The 20,202-nt window shown below is 38.1% G+C and overlaps 1 protein-coding gene across 5 annotated transcripts; it reads right to left on the bottom strand.

The window, feature by feature from the left end:
• Positions 1-524: 524 nt before the first annotated feature.
• ddhd1a (DDHD domain containing 1a) lies at positions 525-19,955 on the bottom strand. 5 transcript variants are annotated; one of them, XM_028000591.1, is made up of 15 exons: positions 18,755-19,955; positions 17,998-18,075; positions 15,637-15,813; positions 11,601-11,702; positions 8,838-8,966; positions 8,161-8,308; positions 5,780-5,889; positions 5,591-5,697; positions 5,233-5,495; positions 5,016-5,091; positions 4,459-4,608; positions 4,269-4,333; positions 4,015-4,187; positions 3,235-3,420; positions 525-2,674 (listed from the first exon to the last, which is right to left on the bottom strand). In XM_028000591.1, exons 1-15 carry the CDS (start codon positions 19,533-19,535, stop codon positions 2,490-2,492), a joined length of 2,730 nt encoding a protein of 909 aa, XP_027856392.1. In that variant the 5' UTR covers positions 19,536-19,955; the 3' UTR covers positions 525-2,489. The 5 variants fall into 5 exon arrangements, with proteins under 5 accessions (XP_027856392.1, XP_027856391.1, XP_027856394.1 ...); XM_028000590.1 differs by having other exon boundaries at positions 3,223-3,420; positions 18,755-19,953; XM_028000593.1 differs by lacking the exon at positions 11,601-11,702 and having other exon boundaries at positions 3,223-3,420; positions 18,755-19,952.
• Positions 19,956-20,202: the final 247 nt, after the last annotated feature.

Below are 20,202 nucleotides of genomic sequence, written 5' to 3'. Positions count from 1 at the left end.
CGGATTACTCTGCCTTATTTGCCCCAGGTAAAGCACCAATCTTGCCATCATGTCAGCTCTTCAAGGCAGAATGGTTTAAGCAAATTGGCCTTTGCAAATGTAACAGTCATTTTACACTTATAATAAACTGATTCTATTCAGTAATGCAATTCAAAAAGTTAAATCCCTACAGAGTGCTATATCTCAGACATTATCTCTTTCCGTTTTGTTATGGCTTTGAACTAGTGAAAATCCAAAATTCAGCTTCTAAGAACACTCACATATTAAGTCATTTAGAAAAAAAAAATATATTTTTTTTTTACATTAATATGGTCTACATGATCAGGTTCTGCTGACTTGAAGGTTTTCCAGGCAGTAATCATTGACCCTCTCTGCAGAGGACAGACCACAAAAAGGTTATTGCTAAAATATCTGTCTGGTCACAGAGTTCTGAAGCCAAGTAAATCAACGGAGGGTTGAGTGCAAGGAAAAAAACAAACAAACAAAAAAAACAACTTCATGTGATATTCTAATTTTCATAGAAATCAAGTTTTAAATTTTTATTGTATAAACCATAACCAATAAATCACTCTGTGCAATTAATCTACACATTATACGAGTTTAACTTCTAGAAGCGTATTACTGAAATAAATCAATTACTTGATGATACTCCAACTTAATGAGATGACCCTGTATGATAACACAACAAGAATGGATACATTAAATTTGACACTTTTTAATGCAACTCCGTTTGTTTCTTCATCCTTTGCTTGCGTGTCTCAAATGAGTTATTTTGCAGTGTTCAAAATTCTTAGATGCGTGTTGGCACACAGCACTATTTTTATTGTTCCAACATTCATCAGCTATTTATCTGAAACCATGCAAAGTGCAAAAGCATTCTAGTTCCTGCAGAAATATTACTGGGACTATAAATTAATGAGGGATCTTGTTTGCGCCTACAACCACAGATAATTTTATCTTTTTTAGAAAATAATTACTTGCCATATCCTGTCTTTGTTTTTTCTATCTTTTTGGAATAAATCTAGGTTTCATACAAGCAATTATACTTTAAGTGACTTTGTTTGACTATTCGACTGCAGCTGGAAATTTTCATAAATAAACACCAATATAACATCCGGCCAAAGGGAAAAAGTGCACATTGGTAAGAAAAAGCGGAGAAACGATAACATATGCATTGTCTTCGAAACACCTAAACAAACGCACTTTTAAGTTTCACACCTTGTCAATTACATTTTTCAATGGACCACAGGCAGTAGCTTTACTACAGCAGCTAACACACTGGACACATAAATGTTATTTGGCCACAAGTCTGAATCCCACTTTTCACATGATGAGATTCAGGTTTATATCTGCAAGCGCCTGAAAATCATTATGAAAATATTTCTGTTTTCCAATAAAAATACGTATAGAACCATTCATTTCATTTGGACATCAATAAAAACATATAGGCAAAGACAAGGACGATCAGATGAATCTCCATAAATTAATAAAAATAATAAAGAAGCGTTGATTTCAGTTGAGCAACAATGACTGCTTTCAGCAGAACTCGTGTAAATCACACCATCAAGACCTTGCCACTGTCATAAAGCGTAAGAAAATAAGTATATGCTTCCCAATTTGCCTGTTGTGATACAAGAGGTACACATCTGAAAGTAACATGGAATTTAAAAGGGAAATATTTAGCTGCAACTGCTGAAAGAAATTTCCCCCAAAAACTAAAAGTGTTTTATTTTAGTGTAACTAAACCAAGAAGTCATACTTGACAACAAATATACAATATGCAGAGGTTGTATTTGGTTTACGCCTTTCAAATATTACTGATCTTAAAAAGTTGAAAGCAAACAACTGAATAAAACTCATATTGCCAATATTATTAAAGGGTTTATGCCCTACTGTTTTTTTTGTGTGAAAATAGTATATTTGTAACATTTTTGGGCTGATTTCAAAAGGCATTTCATTCCCTGTAAGCAGTGGATTTTTCACATTTTGGCTAAATGTTCTGTGAAAAAGCCTTTTTGTAACAATCATTCCTTTTATAAATCCAAAAATACATCAGAAGGCTCCAGAGTGAGTGTCTGCAGAGTCGATGGGCTGATAAAACATTAAACTTGTAGACAACCAAATAAGCTGAACAGACTCAATGTTGGGATGAAAATGAAATCGCTTTTTTGATGCTTGAGGAACCTCCATGATTTAGGATAATTGCCTCTTCTTCCATGGTACTGTTAGCGTTCATACTGGCACAGAGTATCCGTCTGTAGGGGCTCCTGGTCCATCAATGGCTACATCGCGGAGTGAAGTTTTTTTTGTTGTAAAATGTTGTAAAAAAACAACAGTTTTTTACCAATGACTCTCAAATGTAGCTGGATCATAAATCAAGACAAAGGACAGGTTGATAGTTTATGTATTTAAAAGGTTGCAAGGGGAGAATCAAACAGTCACTGAGTTTTGTCAGGAAATGACAAAAGCTTCAGAAGTTACAAGACGCCTCAGTCTGGTTCCGGAGTGTCTTCTGCTGAGGCAGAGGGTGTTGACTTATTATATATGAAGGTCAGCAAGAAGAGTGCAATGTCATGTGAGCACCAGTAGCCAGTGTGTGAGGTCACAGCTGACCAATAGCGGCTCTCTACCAGACCCTCCCTCAGCTCAAAGTCGATGCGTCTCTCCAGCTCCACTGCAAGAGAGAAACGCAGAATTACAGTCATAATATGCCAATAGATCAGTAGATACCCTACTAGCCCTCCTTAAAAGTTCATTAGCTTTTATGTGAACTTATAAATTACACTGCTTTTTCTTTTCAGCTACCGAAAATATATTTTGATGAATGATTTCAAAACAAAATACAATACTCTTTCCCTTTGTATATACATGTAAACATAGGAAAAATAATAATTACTACCAATGATGATTGCTATTAAAATAACGATGCTGACTTGTAAGTTTGACAGGCATTAATGAGCTGATGTTACAAACTTCACCATTTCTCCAGCTTCTATATACCAATGCTATGGATGGAATGTAACAGAACAGTCTTTTTGCCCTCCAGCGTTGTCCGCATGCGTGAAATTTCTGTATGTAAACAACAACATGCAGGGGGTCTATATCTGTTACTCTGATTTTGATTAAGTCAGTCCCTCACCAGCCATGAACCTTACCGCATGTCACTGATATATAAAAACAAACACACACTTTGGTTAATGCCTTGTACCAGAAAGAACATACATAAAGCGTCACCAGTGGGAGATGTTGGTCGAGTTATTGTGGAAAGACCGTAAGACGACTGGCTTTCTGTGCGCTTCTCCTCTTCTTCCTCAGCGTTTGCTCCTCCCTCAACTCCTAAGGACACTGAAGGTTGGCTGTTTGATCGGGAAAACCGTGAGAAGAGGATGCCTCCTAAACCCTTTCCTATGCTTGCTGCACCTGCGGGTTGACAATAAGGAAGAGTTTCAAATATACAGAGAATGTTATGGCGCCTGTAACTTCTGAAAGTTAATGTCATTCTGACATTAACTTTCAGAATGATATTTGTAAAAACATTTTTTGAAAACAACGCATCATTTTCCATATACGTCAAAATGACAGCTTTCTTCATGTTGGTCACTCAGCAATCTAATATAATAACGTTTATGAATATAACATGATCAAGTGTGAAAGAGGGTATGACAACTTCTTTAAATGTATTATTTGCAGTATTCTGCAATTAAATAAGTATATATACTGTATATATATAGTATATAAACAGTATATATAAAAGCAGAGCAACAGCAGCTGCCCTTTATGGCCACATGATGGCACCACTGACTCAAAGTTGGGGGAACGTTCAAACTGCTGACTTATACAGTCTGACATTTTCACCAAAGACAATTACATTTTTAGAAAATTATAGAGTATGTGTAATTAGAAACAATTTTTTTTCATTGTGTGAACTTTGTACGAACCTGTTTCATTTGATGATATCAAGTGGAATAAAGTAAAGAATAAACCAATCAAGCAATAAAAACATGCTAAATTTACCTAGTATGCTGGCCTTTCCCAGGCTGGTGATAGACTCTCCATAGTGTTTACGGGCCAAGACAGGAGACGTACTCGGGCTGGGAATACTCTCCGTGTCTGAAGCTGGATCTTTAACTGGATTGAGGAAGGTAGGCCGTACCTCATCATAGGATGAAGGGTTAGTGGCACTACACCTGATGATTAAAAAAAATTATACATTTGTTACTACTCTGGGCTAGTAAAGAATAATAAAAGTGTAAAACTTAAGCTTTTACCAATGTATCTGGACAGGTGCAACGTTACTATAATGCTTAAGGATGAGAGGCTCCAGTCTGTAAGCCTAAACACAACAGAAAAGAGTTAACTCCTTCAAAGAAAAGATGCTGAGCATGAACATTTATCATTTTCACTTCTCATTTATTAAAATATAAAATAAATTATAGGCATATATCAGGCGTATCTCACCACAGGGTCTGTGGGATGGAAGACATTGAAGAGCCGGCTGCAGATGGAGGTGGGCAGGATGTGGTTCTGGTGGCCGCTGGTGCCTGGCCGAATCCCTCGCAGGGCCAAGAAAACTGCTAGAGGAGACCCCATGCAGAAAAAGTTTTCTACCTGTGAGACAAAAGGTGAAAAAATTGATAGTAAATCCCCCCAACAGGAGCTTTTATACATATATATATATTTCTTTTACATAAACAGAGCTTGTTAATTGTTATAAACAACAATGTGAGATGAGTTAATTTTTCCTTTCCTTTCCCATCTATGATTTTCATTTTTCCAAGGGTGTAATGATATCATTCTATTAGTACTATGATATACGTTTATATTTTGGCTTGTATGTGAAAGGAGCCTAGGTCAGCAAAACAAAATCTAACTTGAGTGTCAGTTTTGCTTCCTGAAATTTATTGTAGCACACTACCACCCTTAAAAAAGAGTTGTGTAAAAACATTCACAGTCATGATGAGAATATGTAAACTTCTGACTATAATTGCAAAATACAAGAGTCCATAAAATTTTACCTTGAATTTAAGAGCTGGAGGAGCTGAAGGATTAGAGGCCTCCAGTTTGACCAGTTGATTTTCCAACTCTCTTAACCTGGCAAAAACAAGAATAAAACTAATTTTGCACCACACCACACTAGAAATAAAGAGGTATTATTCCCTGACCTTAACGCATCCTTAGTCAGCAATATATCCTCTCCCTTTGAGTAACTGCTCTGTATAATTAATATCCCACCTATTCTTTGTGAGCCTCAGCTCCTCTAAAAGCTGCCTCTCTTCATAAGACATCCAGCGGAAATCCTGCTCCTCCTCTACTGCGCAATGCTCCTGCAGACAGAACCGTACGGGATCCCATCCTGTCATAATGTCATAGGTGATGACACAGCCAAGGGAGTGAGACACAATAGACACTTTTCCACCCCGTTCTTCAAAATCAGGGTTCCGCGAGCAGAAGAGCGAGTACAGTCTGTTCAGCTCTTCTGTGAGCCCCTTGGTTATCTAGAAGCAAGGGAAGAGAAGGGAAGAAATTATCTTCAGGACAAAAAACGTCTACTAGAGACGCCTTTTATAATCTGAAATTGTATGATTCTCACTTCGTCGCGATAAAGAGGACTGTTGTAGTACATGATGTCCATGGCACTGCTGTTGAGAAGGTCTCGCAGCCCTCGCACTTTGTCTGGTGTGATGGAGTCAACCGTATCTATGGAAGCATGCCATGTATGTATAACCCAGAACACACTTGAGGTTATCAATAGTGAAACCACAATGTAATCCTCACATACCTCCATCCAGCGCTAGTTTAGAACGCCATTCGACAGGGAGAAACTCTACGTGTTCATCATTGTGCTCAGAAAAGTGCTTCTCCTCCATTTTCCTCACGCCTTCCCTCAACCTTAAGAAACACAATGACAAAATGTGAATAATGACAGCGTTGAGCAACTGTACCTACAGAAGTCTGACATAAGAAAAACAGTTTGTGTATGAAAATATCACCAAGGTAAGTCAGTGGTGATTGACACTGAACCCCATTTTATCTCTTCCCATTTCTAATTGAAGAAGTAAGGTAGCTGTTTAAATGTAGGATGTTGCTCTTTATGGAGAGGAACCCACATGTCACATGCCTGTCTGCACGGGAACTTGCATGATCCGAGTTTAGGGAACTAGAATACTGATTTAAATGTGGTGTGCACACAACAATCTATGTTGATGTAGCAACATTTTAAACCGGCAGATTTTTTTTTTTTTTTTATCGCCCCGCAAGGGGTCTTTTTTGTGGGCTCTAGTGTCCCCCCTTCAAAGCAGGCTGACAGGAAAGGGGGAAGGAGAGGGGGGAAGACATGCGGCAAACGTCGCCGGGTCCGGGAGTCGAACCCGCGACAGCCGCGTCGAGGCTACGTTTGCCTGAACGTGGGTCGCGCCAACCCCTCCGCTACCACGGCACGCCCCAAACAGGCAGATTTTTAATCTTTAGGAAACAATAGTGTCAAAAACTCTACAGTTTTCCCTTTAGTTGATGACAAAGAAACCATCAGGCACCGTGTTGAAATGATACAAAATGTAATAAAGAGTCAAATCAAAAGTAGAACACTGGTTTGGCAGATCTTTTCTTTTGGCAATGGAAGGTGTGTGTAACGTAATCCACAGGAAGATACGAGGCAGGCTTAACATGCTCTGCAGCTTGACTTGGTCTACTTCGGTTACCGAGACGGTGTGAGCAGGATCAATGAGTAAGTGTAAACTTTGGGACACCATGGAATGTTGCGTCATGTTTATATAAGAATAGGTTAAATATGAGATATGACAAGAAGGCAGTAGTCGAGTACTGATATAGAGGTATACCGATGTAGCATTAAGGCATAAAGTTACAAGATTCTGCTCAAAAAGCAGATTTTAGAGCAATACTTACAAAAATACTACTAAATAAATCAGTGGTTTATTCTAAATTAGATTTCTATTTTAGTTCACGAGTCAAAATAAGAATAAATGCATATTATAAATAATTTTTTTATACTTGTAATAAATGTGTTAAATAATTTCAACAGTAGTGGGTGTAACTGTTGCTTCACTTTTAAAAAAAATCTACTAGATCACATTTAATATATTGCATCATCTTTACTTTAAATCATCACCGTGACAATCGCACACCCATCCATGTCTAATCGCATGAATAATATCTTACTCTTTGAGTTGTGCTTTATAACTTGTTATTTTTGGAAGATTTTGGGTACATTGCACTTTCTGGGCCACTATAGTTTGCATGTTCCTAAAACAAAGCATGGAGTCAGCTTTCCAGGTGTAGCACAGAAGACGAATGTGAAAAAAAGAGGGAAGCACGAGGACAAAACACAGACTGCAGCTGCAACACTATCACTGTTTAAACTGCAAATGGCCTTTGATAAAAAGAAAACATTGATATTTCTGGAACATGGCAACAATTTTTAGATTGTTTGGATGTTTTATTTGCCTGGACATCCTCTTATGTGAGATTAAAATCCTTCTCATCGAATATGTGTCTGGAACCAGAACAATTCTTAAGAACACTTAACTTAAGGATATCACAACCAGAGAGAATGGATTTATACCTCATCTTCCAGACAGCCTTATGAGACATAGATCACTGATCATGATTACATTCCATCGTAAGAAACATTTATTCTCTATCTTGAAAAACAGATTCTTAATCTTAATGGCAAGTTCCTAGGTAAACAAAGGTCAAAAAAAAAAATAAATAACATTTCCTAGAAGAGCAAAAAGCAGCCTAACAGGTTGATCTCTGAATAAAAGAACATCATAACACTCATGTTTAACAGGTTTGGACAAAAGGCCAGGCAATTATCACATAAAGCCAGCAGACAATGTAAAACCCTTTGATGTAAGATGATGTCATCATTTCTGCATGTGATAAAACAGAAAAAAATGAAACCAGTGCAAGGAGGTGAGTAAAGTTGGCATCTTAAAATAGAAACAGAAAAGAAAAGAAAAAAAAACATTTCGAGCCAAGACAATAGCTTCATTCCACCTCATAGTGCGCTTCCATAAAAGTATGCTGGATAGAAATCTAAAACTAAAGCTCAACTTGAATTTTACAAATGAAAATGCAGCTAAAAGCAGGCTTTGGAGGGCATGTCAAATTACAGTAACCGTAATAAAACAGACAACTCACATTCCAGTGTTTTTGATTATGCGGCCCTGGTCCATCTTCTGGCCAATCCCGTGCACCACAAAGACAACGTGGGTAGTCTGAGGGGGCCGGTCCTCTGGAGAGGCCTCCTCTACATAACCTCGATGGAGCCGTGTGCCGCTGCTTGAGGCTGCAGCAACAGAAATTATCATTGTCATTGTCACTTCTCAAACCAATAAGAAATGTAAGTTTGATATTGAGTGTACAACTCTGGCAGAAACAAAAAGGAAGACTCTCAATAGTCCAATATGCTGTACTGATTCCAAGGAGGTCAGTAGGCGAGACATGGACTCCTGCTGTGGCCACAGACCACGTGGGAGCATGTGTAAAGTACTGGCAGGTCAGAGTGTGTGTCTTTACTTAAAACCTATAATCTGATCAAGTTGTGTGCTAAACGGAAACGTGATAGGAGCCGGTGAACTGTCTGACTCGCTCTAAAGACAGATCAGTTTGCAGAGCGTTGGGTAACCAGGGAACGTTGAGGTAACCAGTCAAAGTTCCAGAAAATAGCATAGAGAGAAAAATGAATCATGGAGTTATGGAACTGTGCACCAGATCTAACCAGATTTAACCTTCCATGTTAACTAGTTTGTAAATAAAACACAAATACATTACTCTGTCCATCTTATATGATAAAGTGTGATGTAAGTGATACAGACCTTTGGAGAACCCCAGTTTCTGGGTAACAGTGCGAGCAATTTTTGATGTGGTAGCGTCGCTGTAAAGGTAGACTTCTTCTACGCTGTGCCAATCTACATGCGTCCGGCTCAGCTTCAAATGGTGGATGGCTGCAGCAGTGAGAGAAAAGTAATTGATTGAAGTCAGGGAGACAGAAGACATTGAGACGGAGAATAGATCATTTTTTGACAGAAAAATGAGAGAAACAGAAAATTAGAGAAGCTAAATATAAAAAGGTTTTCATTTTAGGGTTTAAGAGTAATACATACTTCTGAGAAATATAAGTAAAAAAGATTTACACCAAGTTTGTTATTTTAAGTAGGAATGACACAAAAGTCCACAAACTGTTTTCAAACAGCTCAATCAAAAGCTGTCTGTCGCTTTGATCTGCTTAAAAAAAGAAAAATCACACAGCATGATCGCATACTTCAGCTCTTGCTTGTCGTCCTGCTTTGCATCTTCCAATTGCCAATTGCTATTTTCTAAACTTAAATAAATGTCTGTCCTACAATTTTTTCTGGTTCTTATTCAGTGGTAAATGCAGTGACTAAAGCAAGTAAGAGCAAAATTATGGCTTGAGAAAAAACAGTTGATACCTACAAAGGCAAAGGACCAATACATGAAAGCAGTGGACTAAAGAGAGTCAACGCTGTGCTGCATGTTCCTGTTCAGTCAAGTTTATTTGGCTGAAATTGTTGAATACACTGGCATTTGTCCAAAACGTAACCATGGACTCTTTGTACTATTCTGAAACAAACAAGGAATTTAAATCCTTAAGAAGCCGGTAAAGTTCCCTGGAAAATGAGGTGTACTGGATTAGTTTTATTGCTGGAAATTCAGAACAATACCTTCCCACAGAGGAAAACTGTTGTTTCTTTTGGTCAAGCACAGATTTGTAGGACAAATAAGTTCCCTATCAAGAAATTCCACTATTTGTCCCGTTCATATCAATTAATGAAACAAGCAAAACCTTCATGTCTCCCATGCAGCTAATGGTTCTCTATTGTCTGCCCAATAAATGTCCTGAACCATGACTTTTTATACTGTATAAGTAAAATTTTTCTGTCAGTGCTTCTTGCACGAAGATGAGTTAATGCCTCAGAGATGAGAACAAGTTAAACAAATATAGTGACCATCACTTTTTGACACTGAATCCTATGAAACTACAACTTCTGCAACAGAATTCTCTTTCTCTTTCTCTTTGTAGATAATCAAATGAAATCACTCCACGGCAAAAGAAATATAATCGCTATTTATCACAACATGGCAGAGCACTCAACTACTCTTGGACACCAACAGTAAGGTGTAGCTGTTAGTGTTTGATGGAGAAGAGTTTTGTGATTGCCTTTTGTTGTGTGTCTGCTGGAAGAGTGTGGCAATGCTAGTTCTACTTTGTAAACAGCTTTGGAAGGACAAAAAGATCTCTTTATAGTCAACTTGTTGACCCTTATGTTTTGGTGGAGCAGAGGTGAGAGTCGATGGTAACTTCAGAGATGCATCTCAATAAATTAAAATATCAAAGATTAATTTAATTATCAAAATCAACACAAATGTTTGAAATACCTTACCCTGCATGTAATGCATATTTATAATTATGTTACTTTTTAAAAAAAAATTGAATTACCTAAAACATTTCAATGATATTCTTATTTACTGAGATGTGCCTGTAAATAAAATAGAAAATAGAAAGCAGGAATGTAAGAAATGATCAAAGGGGCCCCATAACCTTTGCAGTCAAAAAGAGAAAAGAGATTTTGTGACATAAACACCAGATAATATAAACACCAATTTGCTTGGAGCAAAGTAAGCTCCAAGCTGGGAAGAAATAAAGGTGAATGCAAGAGGCAAAGGGAGTCTGCCAAAACTATCATCAAATTTGGCCCTAAACTATATATTGTGACAATGAAGTTGATGTATTTCCAGAAGGCTTCATAGCATTGTAATGTTAAAAGTGAGTTTGTCATCTTCAAAAACCATGTGTCTTTTAGGGCTGCTGACTTTCCCATTGGGCTTTGGATCAACAGCTATTTCATGCTCCTATGAGATGAGGAAACAAACACAGAGACATCTCTTCTCTGTGAACCCAGAAACAGGACATTTAACAGACTTCAGAATGAACGTACACAGCATGCTAGCGCTGTGTCACAGAAAGACTACAACAATGACTTTTTGTTCCAGCTTATGAGTTGTGCTCAACTCTCAATAGAAAGCGTTGTTCAGAAGGCTTTCTTGAGCTGGTGTTGCTGGTCGAGTAAAAATATAGTAACAGTGTCAGAAGGAATGAGAAAAAGAGGCTGGGAATTTAAAAATAAACAAACAAACAAACAAACTGTGTTGAGACATTTTGATAGTCATTTTTAATTTCTGATGCAGTTCTTAACGAGTCTTGTAATTGTAGTTGAGTGATCCATGTTGTGTACTTACTATTCCAGCAAGGAAGCACGCAGGATTCCCCAGAAAGCAGCAATAGTAGTAGAACCAAACTCTAGACCACAGCACTAAAAAGTGAGTCCTAGCAACTAGGCTCAGTTAAAGCTGCAATGTAAACCAAGATAACAGACTAAATTCAGTTTTACAACAACCACATCTAACTGAGCCTAGGTCTAGTTCCAAATGTAAGGCTTCAAAAGGTTTAACCCACAAAAGAAAGGAAAAACTAGTCCAACAGAGGCCTAGCATCTAAAGGATAAAGGGTAAAAAGCTAAAGGAGCTAACACAACAGAAAACGTAGGATTTCACAGTACCTTGGCAGCGTTTGCGCTTGTGACCTGCAGTTTTAGCACCCGTCTGATATCCACTCCATTTGAACAGAAACGGGAGATAGAAAGGGGGCAGGTGGGAGAGAACTAACAACCAACAAACAGTGAGTAGTGTTCATTGCCTGGTTCAGGTAACATAAGACTTCATTAGTCATTAATCTTAAACATGGCAACTTATCAAAAGACACTAAAGTTGACTCATTAGTCCAATGAAAATTGCTTATTTTAAGAACATGTTAGCTTCAGAAAATAAAGTGCCTTGTAAAAGTACTCATAACTCTTGAACTAGATCACAGTTCATTACATTAGACCAACATACTTTAATGTTTTTATGCGATAGACCAACACAAAGAAGCAGTTTAAGAAATAAAAAAATCTAAAAAGTGTCCCAAGCATTTGTATTCAGTGCTCTTCAGTGCTTTACACTAATGGTGCTAAATAAATCTAGTGTCATCATGCTTTGGGCCTGGGAAGCTGGCTTCAGTAAAATGGATCCGATAAAAATAGGGCAGTGCTGAAAGAAAAACTTGAGACAGGGGCCGACGTTCACCTTCAAACAAAACATGGAGCCTCACAATTAAGCACTACTTTATGTTGGTTTACCAAATAAACTCCACTGAAGTTGGTGGCGTCAACATGAAAATACTGTATATTGGAATGTTCAAGGGATATGATTTCCTGCCCAAGACCCAGTAGCTAGTGCCTAAAGGTTGAGAGTAAAATGGGTGAAGAGGCATATAATAGGAGTTTAGATTAATTGACCCTGATGACCATGAAAGGCATTATAAGAAAGATCCATTTGTTTTTTGACATGTGTAATTAATTACATTAATAAATTAATAATCTATAAGTTGTATTTTAAACCTATTTTACTAATGTGGTAATAAATGCAAAACTTTCTCTAAAATGTTAAACTATGTCTAACAACATAAACAAGAAATGAAGCTTAAAATTGTTCAGGAGCTGTACTCTGTGACTTCTGAACAAGTTTTTTTAATATAGGAGTTTAGCTTTGCAGCATTTTGTCTGTTTATAGCCACTTATAAGAGGAAAAGAAATCTAAATGTTTGTCTTTATTTAAATACCAAGAGGTTAAAAGAAAAAAAAGAAAATCAGACAGACCAGAACATTTACATTTATTATATCATAAACAAAGAGCATAAAGATATTCTGAATGTGAACTGCGAAATTCACAATCTCGGATTTGACTGGCTCATTCGATCCATGATAACGAAGCAATCAGACTTGCAAATATTGACTGTGGTTGTTTCAGCTGAAGTGAACGGCAGAGGAGGAGCGGGGGAGAAATGCTGAGACGCACAGTAAATGTGATTACTGTAAAAGCGATTGGTACAGCACTGATGAAGCTTTTGAAAATAAGTGCTCTGTAATGCCTGGGATATCTATCAAGGCTTACAAAGGTCAAAATGAACTTACTAGGTTGTGTATGGTGCAGCATATCATAGTGCGCAGCTGGTCTTGGGTCTTTTGATTCCTGAAGAATTATCAAAGTAGCAAGTGGATTTGGATCTTTAAGATTTATTAAGCCCAAGAGGTACGTAGACAGTTAATGAACAATTTAGATATCTTTTGGACATAGAATGACTTCTGATAAAGCATTTTCTTTTCTTTAAGTTCTTTCAAGTATCTTTTTGGTCAATAATTATGTGTAATCATAGGCTCACAAACTTCTGAAATAAGAAGGCAGGTTGCATGGAAATAACTACTGGATCTTACCCTCATCAAAAACATACAGAAAACAAAGCTGACGACATGCCTGGCCTGCTGGATGTAATTTTCCCTGACGTCTTTCAAGCATGAAAGATGAGTCCACACCCTATTGTCTCTACAACATGCCTAGTACTCTGCACAGCCAAGGTAATGGGTGGAAACAACAGATGAACCTTACCATGAAACATCACAAATTCACTATGTAAGCTTTGTTCATGTCAAACAGTGGAAAATAATGTTGAAAAAGACCAGCAACTAGAATCTGACCAGGTACTATTTTCACTTATTGGGGATATTTAAAATTTTGGATTACTTATCTTAAGTTCATCATTTAAAACAAGACCGAGATGTTCTGCAACTGGATGCAGTTCAAAGCCTACCATGTCTTCTGTTTCAACTAACTACTGCAAAATACTGTACTGCAAATCTGTAATGTATTAGTGCACTTATAAAATCCTTGTATTAGATGTAATGCAGTTTAAAATAGCCTCCATATGGCTCTGAGTGCTACAGATTACTAGTGTCAGGGCAAAATATTCTTCTGTAAGAGGCAGAATGCAACATTAGCTCAAGGATAGTGAATTAACAAGATCTATCATTCACTTTGCTTTCAGGCTCAGCTAAATATAGAGGTGGAAAACGAGGTACAAACAAAGGAGGAGGTGGGGAGGGATGTACTCTGCAGTCACCAATATTGTTTTCCATTAGGTAGAACCATGAAAAGAGCAGGCATTGCTTTGGCTTATTCTGTTTTGCAGGAATTCAGCTCATCCACAACACACTGAAACTGTGTGTGTGTGTGTTTTCTGGAGTGAAACTTCGACAAATGTTAGAAAACAGAATAGAAAGTCTGTATATTAAATTTTACACAGCTTACACTTAAGGTGTAATCCTTCTGTAACTTGCTGTCATTAATATGCCCAGCATTTATGTAGTGACTATATACAGTATATATGCATGAATGAACCCAACAATTTTTTTTCTAAATGATTGATTAATTTTTCTTTTCAAAAAGTGTCTGAAAATACCAGCAATTGTAACACAACTTAAAACTTTTAATTTTTAGGGCGATACAATCACTTTATTCTGAGTAAGAATAAATAATTAAATAAGTCACATAAGCTTACAAGGAAAAAATCTGCTCATTTGAAGTCTAAACAAATCATTTCAAAAATTCTCAAATGAAGAATGATTATATATAGGAATATCTTTCTGTGATATTCTAAACTTTATGGACTAAAGTTTAAATTCTGCTTCTCAGAAATAAATAACTAATAAATAATACAGAAATACTAACACAGAATGTTAACACTGGAATATCACCTTATGGCCTAAACACTGCTGACCTAGCAGTTTTTCAGGAAAAAGTTTTTTGACCCACTTAAAAAAAGACTATTTGTGTATGGGTAGCCACTAATGGTCTTTCATAAAGCATCTAGTTTTATGCAGAGTGATGTTCCTAGAAAATTAATGGAAGTTTAAGTAGAAGGAAAACATTGCAGAAAAGGGAGCAGTTATCTAACAGGAAGTTTTAGGAGACATCCATCTGTTGTGAGTTTTATGGAAATAATATTCTAATTTCTTTTTGTCAGCTGTAGCATATAATTATCAAAAGAACTAGAAATAATTGCTTGTTAAACATAACTCAGTGTAACTTTCTGAGTGTTTCACTTTCCTAACCAAATTCCCTGAATAAATTATTATGCAATGACATTCAGATTTTTTGAAGTGATTTATCAGGGTTACATTTTATTTATAACGTTAGGGTGTTTTGTTGGGATATCTGGAGACGATGCCGCTTTTGTCTAACACAAGTTTCTCCTTTTTCTACATACTCAATCTCACTCTTTTGCAGTACTTCAGTATCCAGTTCACACAACCAGACATTCATCAATCTGACCACCTTAAGGAGAGCTTTGAATCAAACAACCTCTTTCTTACTGCTATCCAAAGCTACATTGTGTGACATTTTGTTTGAGCCAGCTCATCAAAAAGGGTCATACCAAAATGTACATGGAGATCCTAATTTACAATGGAGGCGTGACAGCACAAAAGAAAACAATGGACACACCTGCCAAGTTAATTTCTAACTCTCACATATATTTCATTATTAATTAGTAACTTGACCTTTGTTTCAATACACAGCAAAAATGTAAAGCCCAACTTTTTGTCATTATAAAGCTATTAACTGGGTTTACAAAGAAATTAGCAACAAGAATTAATACATCAGTGCTGTCTGACGCTTTGAAGGGTAAACTTGTAAATTTTTATCTCCTTTCCCAGCACTCACCATCTTTGCTATCAACGGTCTTCACCACCAAATCCGTCTCAAAGGTGTCCTGCAAATGTTGGCCTCGGAAATGGTTCAGGTGCTCCTGCTCAATGAGGTCGCTCTCTTCTTCCTCCAGCGGGAGCCAGCTACCATCAATGAACCACTGGCCTCTCATCACAGAAATATGGTCTTGTTCTAAAGCAGACACACCTCTGATTTAGTTACATAGAAATTATCTGTATAGTTAGACATTTGAAGTTTTTTTGTTTTTTTTACAGTTTCTATTTATATCATAAAAGTTTTTACCAATTGGCATTAATGTTCAAATGACTGATTATACTGCATTATAATTTGTGTTAAGTAGGTCTGTGTACAATGGATGTTAATTTGACTATATGACAGTCAATCCATTAATGTGTACTATATTGGATTCAACATACTATAATTATGAATGAAGTGGACGCATTTCTCTAGCTATTTCTCTTACCTTGACATGACTGTTGTGAACTGATGCTATTTCAATAAATCTTTTTCTAGGAACTGACTCATTTTCCTGTGGCACTTTAGATGACGTACGGCAAACTGATTTCCATTTAATTAAATAAGTCAGTCAAATCCAGGAGGACCAAGTCTCGGTGTTTAACCGAGCAGGGCCAGGTTTCATTACAGTCTAGAGTCAAATTATGAACACCATTCTGGCTTGAGTCCCAAGAGGAGAATTAGAGCGAACTAGCTGAGCCTATATTAGCGACACTCCAAAAGCGACAGAACCTTTTTTTTTGCCAAAAGAAACCAATGATACTGAAATACACCAGTATTTCTTTTTTTAATGTCTTACTTAAATCTAAAGCAAACACAAACACAAACACACGCTGAGATAAAGGCTCAGGAGATAATACTGGGTCATCAGTTGAGTCAGTTTGCGACAGTTCAGAGAAGATAAGCTTAGAGAACCTTTAATATCTCAACTATTTCATCATGTGTATTGAAGTCCAATACACAATAAATGCTTGCTCATCCACCCTTCATTCTCCTGTTGCTCCTTACTGGCTGTCAGCTGGCTGAAACAAGGCAACTACACTTTCCCCTCACTTACAAGATAAAAATGAGTCGAGTCTTTCTGTGGAAACAACCAGTACCAGCTACCTATATCTTTTCTTAGGGTAACTTGTTTTAAAGATATAGATGCATGTCAAACTGGATGTTCCCCAGCAGATAGCCCACAAAACTAAAATTTATGAGAGCACTGTCTCTATGTTTATGTTTGTTTAAATAAAAATCAATTTTCTTCAAACTAAATACTGACACCAAGGTACTCAGTGTCACAGTACCAGTTCAGAGAATATTTATTTCCTGTAAGCAATCATGGCCAGATTTAATCTTGAATGGCTCCAGAATGAATATTGTTAAAAATACACATATTCCTGTGGGACAATAAAGATCATTTGTATTTTATTCTACAAAGACCAGGGATCAGAAATTATCATTACCCATCGATTGGCTCCCATGTCAAATGCCAAACAAAATCATATTTTTTCCCTTATTTATTAAATGCATCAAAACTAAGAATTCCCATTTTCAGTCTATAAGCATATCAAGCAGCAGCATGTATTTGTATGCACTTTTCTGAGTTTAATTAAAATTGTGAAAGTCATATTCCTTCACTTTTTATTGGTTTTGGTATCTAGGAACCCACGCAGCTCCTGTTTGTGACTAATTGATTGGAGTAACTCTACAGTTCAGAAAAACTAATTGGGTTCTTGGAATTTAAAAATGGCACAGCAACTGTTTTTACCAACCAACGGTCACAGTTGAATTTAAACATAAATTGTCTGTATAGAGTGAATGCAATATCAGGAATGGCAACCAGGGGCGCCGCCAGGAATTTTGCGTACCATGACAAAATAAGAAATTGACACCCCCAACCCTCAAGCAGTTCCTGCCACCATCTCTTGAGTCTATCTGACCAATTAAAAGCTTTAGATAACTAACTTTAAAGACTTGCTTCCATTGGTCCAATACTGGTAATAGCACATTTACTGATAGTAAATTAAACATAGGACAATCTGCAAGTAACAATTTGAAGCAAGATTAAAAGCAGACTTAAAATGACTAACAACATTGTGTCCGATAAAAGGCTTCCATTCCATTCCAGTCTTGACAACATGGCCAGACTGCAAAGCCTGTCTTGAGGCCTAGCTTCCAGTCCAGACAGGAAGCTATTTTTTATTACCATTTTATAATGGTTGTTTAAAATTCTCTCAGTAATAAATATTTCAGTTTTTTGTGTAATTGTAAAAAGAGCAAGAGAGACAGCGAAATCCCCATACATTCCCTGCACTGCTGCTAACTATCATATCATTGAACAGTGTTGCTCACCTTCTTCACTGGGACAGGGAGGAGGAGTTATGCTGGTATGGGGGGTTATGGCTGCTGCTGACTCTGACACATCTGTTGCTAAGTGTGGTAAAAGGTACAGGGACAAGTTAAATTTAAAGATGTCTTGGTAAATATTCCCCTTCCCTGATTAAATGATGGTGAAACGGAGACTAGGTAGTCTGTAGCTAAGCTAACTAAGCTAAAATGACTTATAATCACAACTGTAGTCTACCCACCTTTCTTGGAGAAAATCTGGGTTACAAATTGACGCCTTCTCTTTTGTCTTTCTTCTTGTTCTCTTTTCGAATACCTGAATTTAGTCTTGGCTGCATAGTTATCACCGTGGTTTTACTGATTACTAAACACTGTCAAGTGCGCAAAAGCAGGGACATACCATGTTATGCAGATACAGGCGTGTAAATATGGATGTTTGCTTCTTTGATCTGGGAGTGCATGCATTTAATATATATATATATATTCTTTTTTGTGCTCCCCTCCTATTGGTCAGGGGCCATTACAATTGTCCCAACTCCCCCCAGATCCCCTAAACGGCGCCCCTGATGGCAACTAATCATTGACTGTGGTCCAATAATCTGTATGCCGTCTGTCAGGCATTATACTGCAGACTATTAATTATATATGACATGAATGTTCGTAACACAAATGGGTGATGAATGATATGATATAATTCAGAGTGGACCCAAACATTAGCTCGATCGATTTTGTGTGAGCGATGGAGCAGAGGAAATATACTCACGCTTCCAGTAGACAGGGTAGCATTTTCTCTCTTTTATATCGACCTCATAAAGGCCTCCCCGAACACACACACGCTCCACGTTGATTTCAGTGCAGTCCGGGTCTGTCCCATCAAAGGACACAGTAGATGTGTCAAGAGAGCCACGGCCTTCGTCCACGCTGCTAGTGCCAGTGTCCACGGGCACTGCGCCGTTCTGCCCCGGGCTGTCCACACATTTACCGCCAGTCTCCTCCTCTCCATCGCCGACCCCGGAGCGTATCGCACCGGGGTTCAGCTCGCAGTATTTCCGAAACATTAGCTCAATTTTAAGAGAGTCGTGTCCGATAAAAGGCTTCCATGTTTTCTTGTCTTCTTTATAGAACCACCGAACCTCCTCCGGGACCAGTTCCGTCACCACCTCGTTAAACCTGTGTCTGGAGCTGTTGGAGCGAGACCTCTTCCTCCTCTCGAATAACGGCCCAACGCCGTTCCCATCGCTGTCCCTGTACTCTAACGGGCTGCTGTCCAGGTAGTCTTCCGGGGAGCCCAGCTCCAAAAATATCCCATCCTGGGAGCCGTGGTCCTGGGCACGTATTAGCGGCAGGTGACCGTCCAGTCCCGGTTGGACCGACGACATCCCCGCCTGCATCGAGTCGTCCACGAGGCTCATCTCGTGACAGCAGGAAAATACATCGCCTCCCAGAACCCAGTCCGTGTTCCCGGTGTCGGCGTTGACCGCTGGACCCTTACTGTCTGCGCTGAAAGACGAGCTTATGCGGAGGTTTTGATTGAAACTGCTCATAACTATTTGAGCAGGGACTTCACCTTAGACGAGCTAACGCTGTCAGACTACAACTACCACCAGAGTCCATGTTACAAAGCAGCGCAAACAAACCTAAATAAAACACCTCTGCTACACCTTCCAACGCATCTCCATTAACGCCCCACAGCTGTTGGCATGTATGCTAGCTCGTCAAGCTAATGAAGCCGGTTGGAAAACTACCCTGCGCCGATAAAACACTAAAAAAACTGTAGCGTCTCTGTTTACCCCTAGGAGCGTAAACTTGATTCGAACCTCGCAGATGACACCGAATCGCTTCGGCCCAGCTTATCGCTGCAGCCGCCGTACTTTGAGTATTCCTGGTCCCATCGGAATATCAAAGACTCCTCCATTTGAAAACAAATCTCGCATAGAAACAGAACTGTAGCGCGAGCGCGCAACGTACCAGCTGACGCACAAAACAGCGTGAACGTGAACGCGTACGTCGAAATTGAGCAACTATGACGAGAACGGAGCTGAGTGCGGTTGTATTTTCTTTCTCCCGGCACTGTTCGCATGCCACACTAGAGGACGCCAAATGCTTATTTTTGTAGCACTATTAGTCTAACATCGATTTAAAAAAAAAATTACGGATTTTTTTTTTTTTTTGGACTGATTAATGGTTTAAATTTGTAACTTTTATATTTAT

This window comes from Xiphophorus couchianus, chromosome 19 (assembly GCF_001444195.1).
Source record: "Xiphophorus couchianus chromosome 19, X_couchianus-1.0, whole genome shotgun sequence".
In the NCBI taxonomy this organism is placed as follows: domain Eukaryota; kingdom Metazoa; phylum Chordata; class Actinopteri; order Cyprinodontiformes; family Poeciliidae; genus Xiphophorus; species Xiphophorus couchianus.
This window is presented reverse-complemented; position numbering and strand designations above follow the sequence as displayed.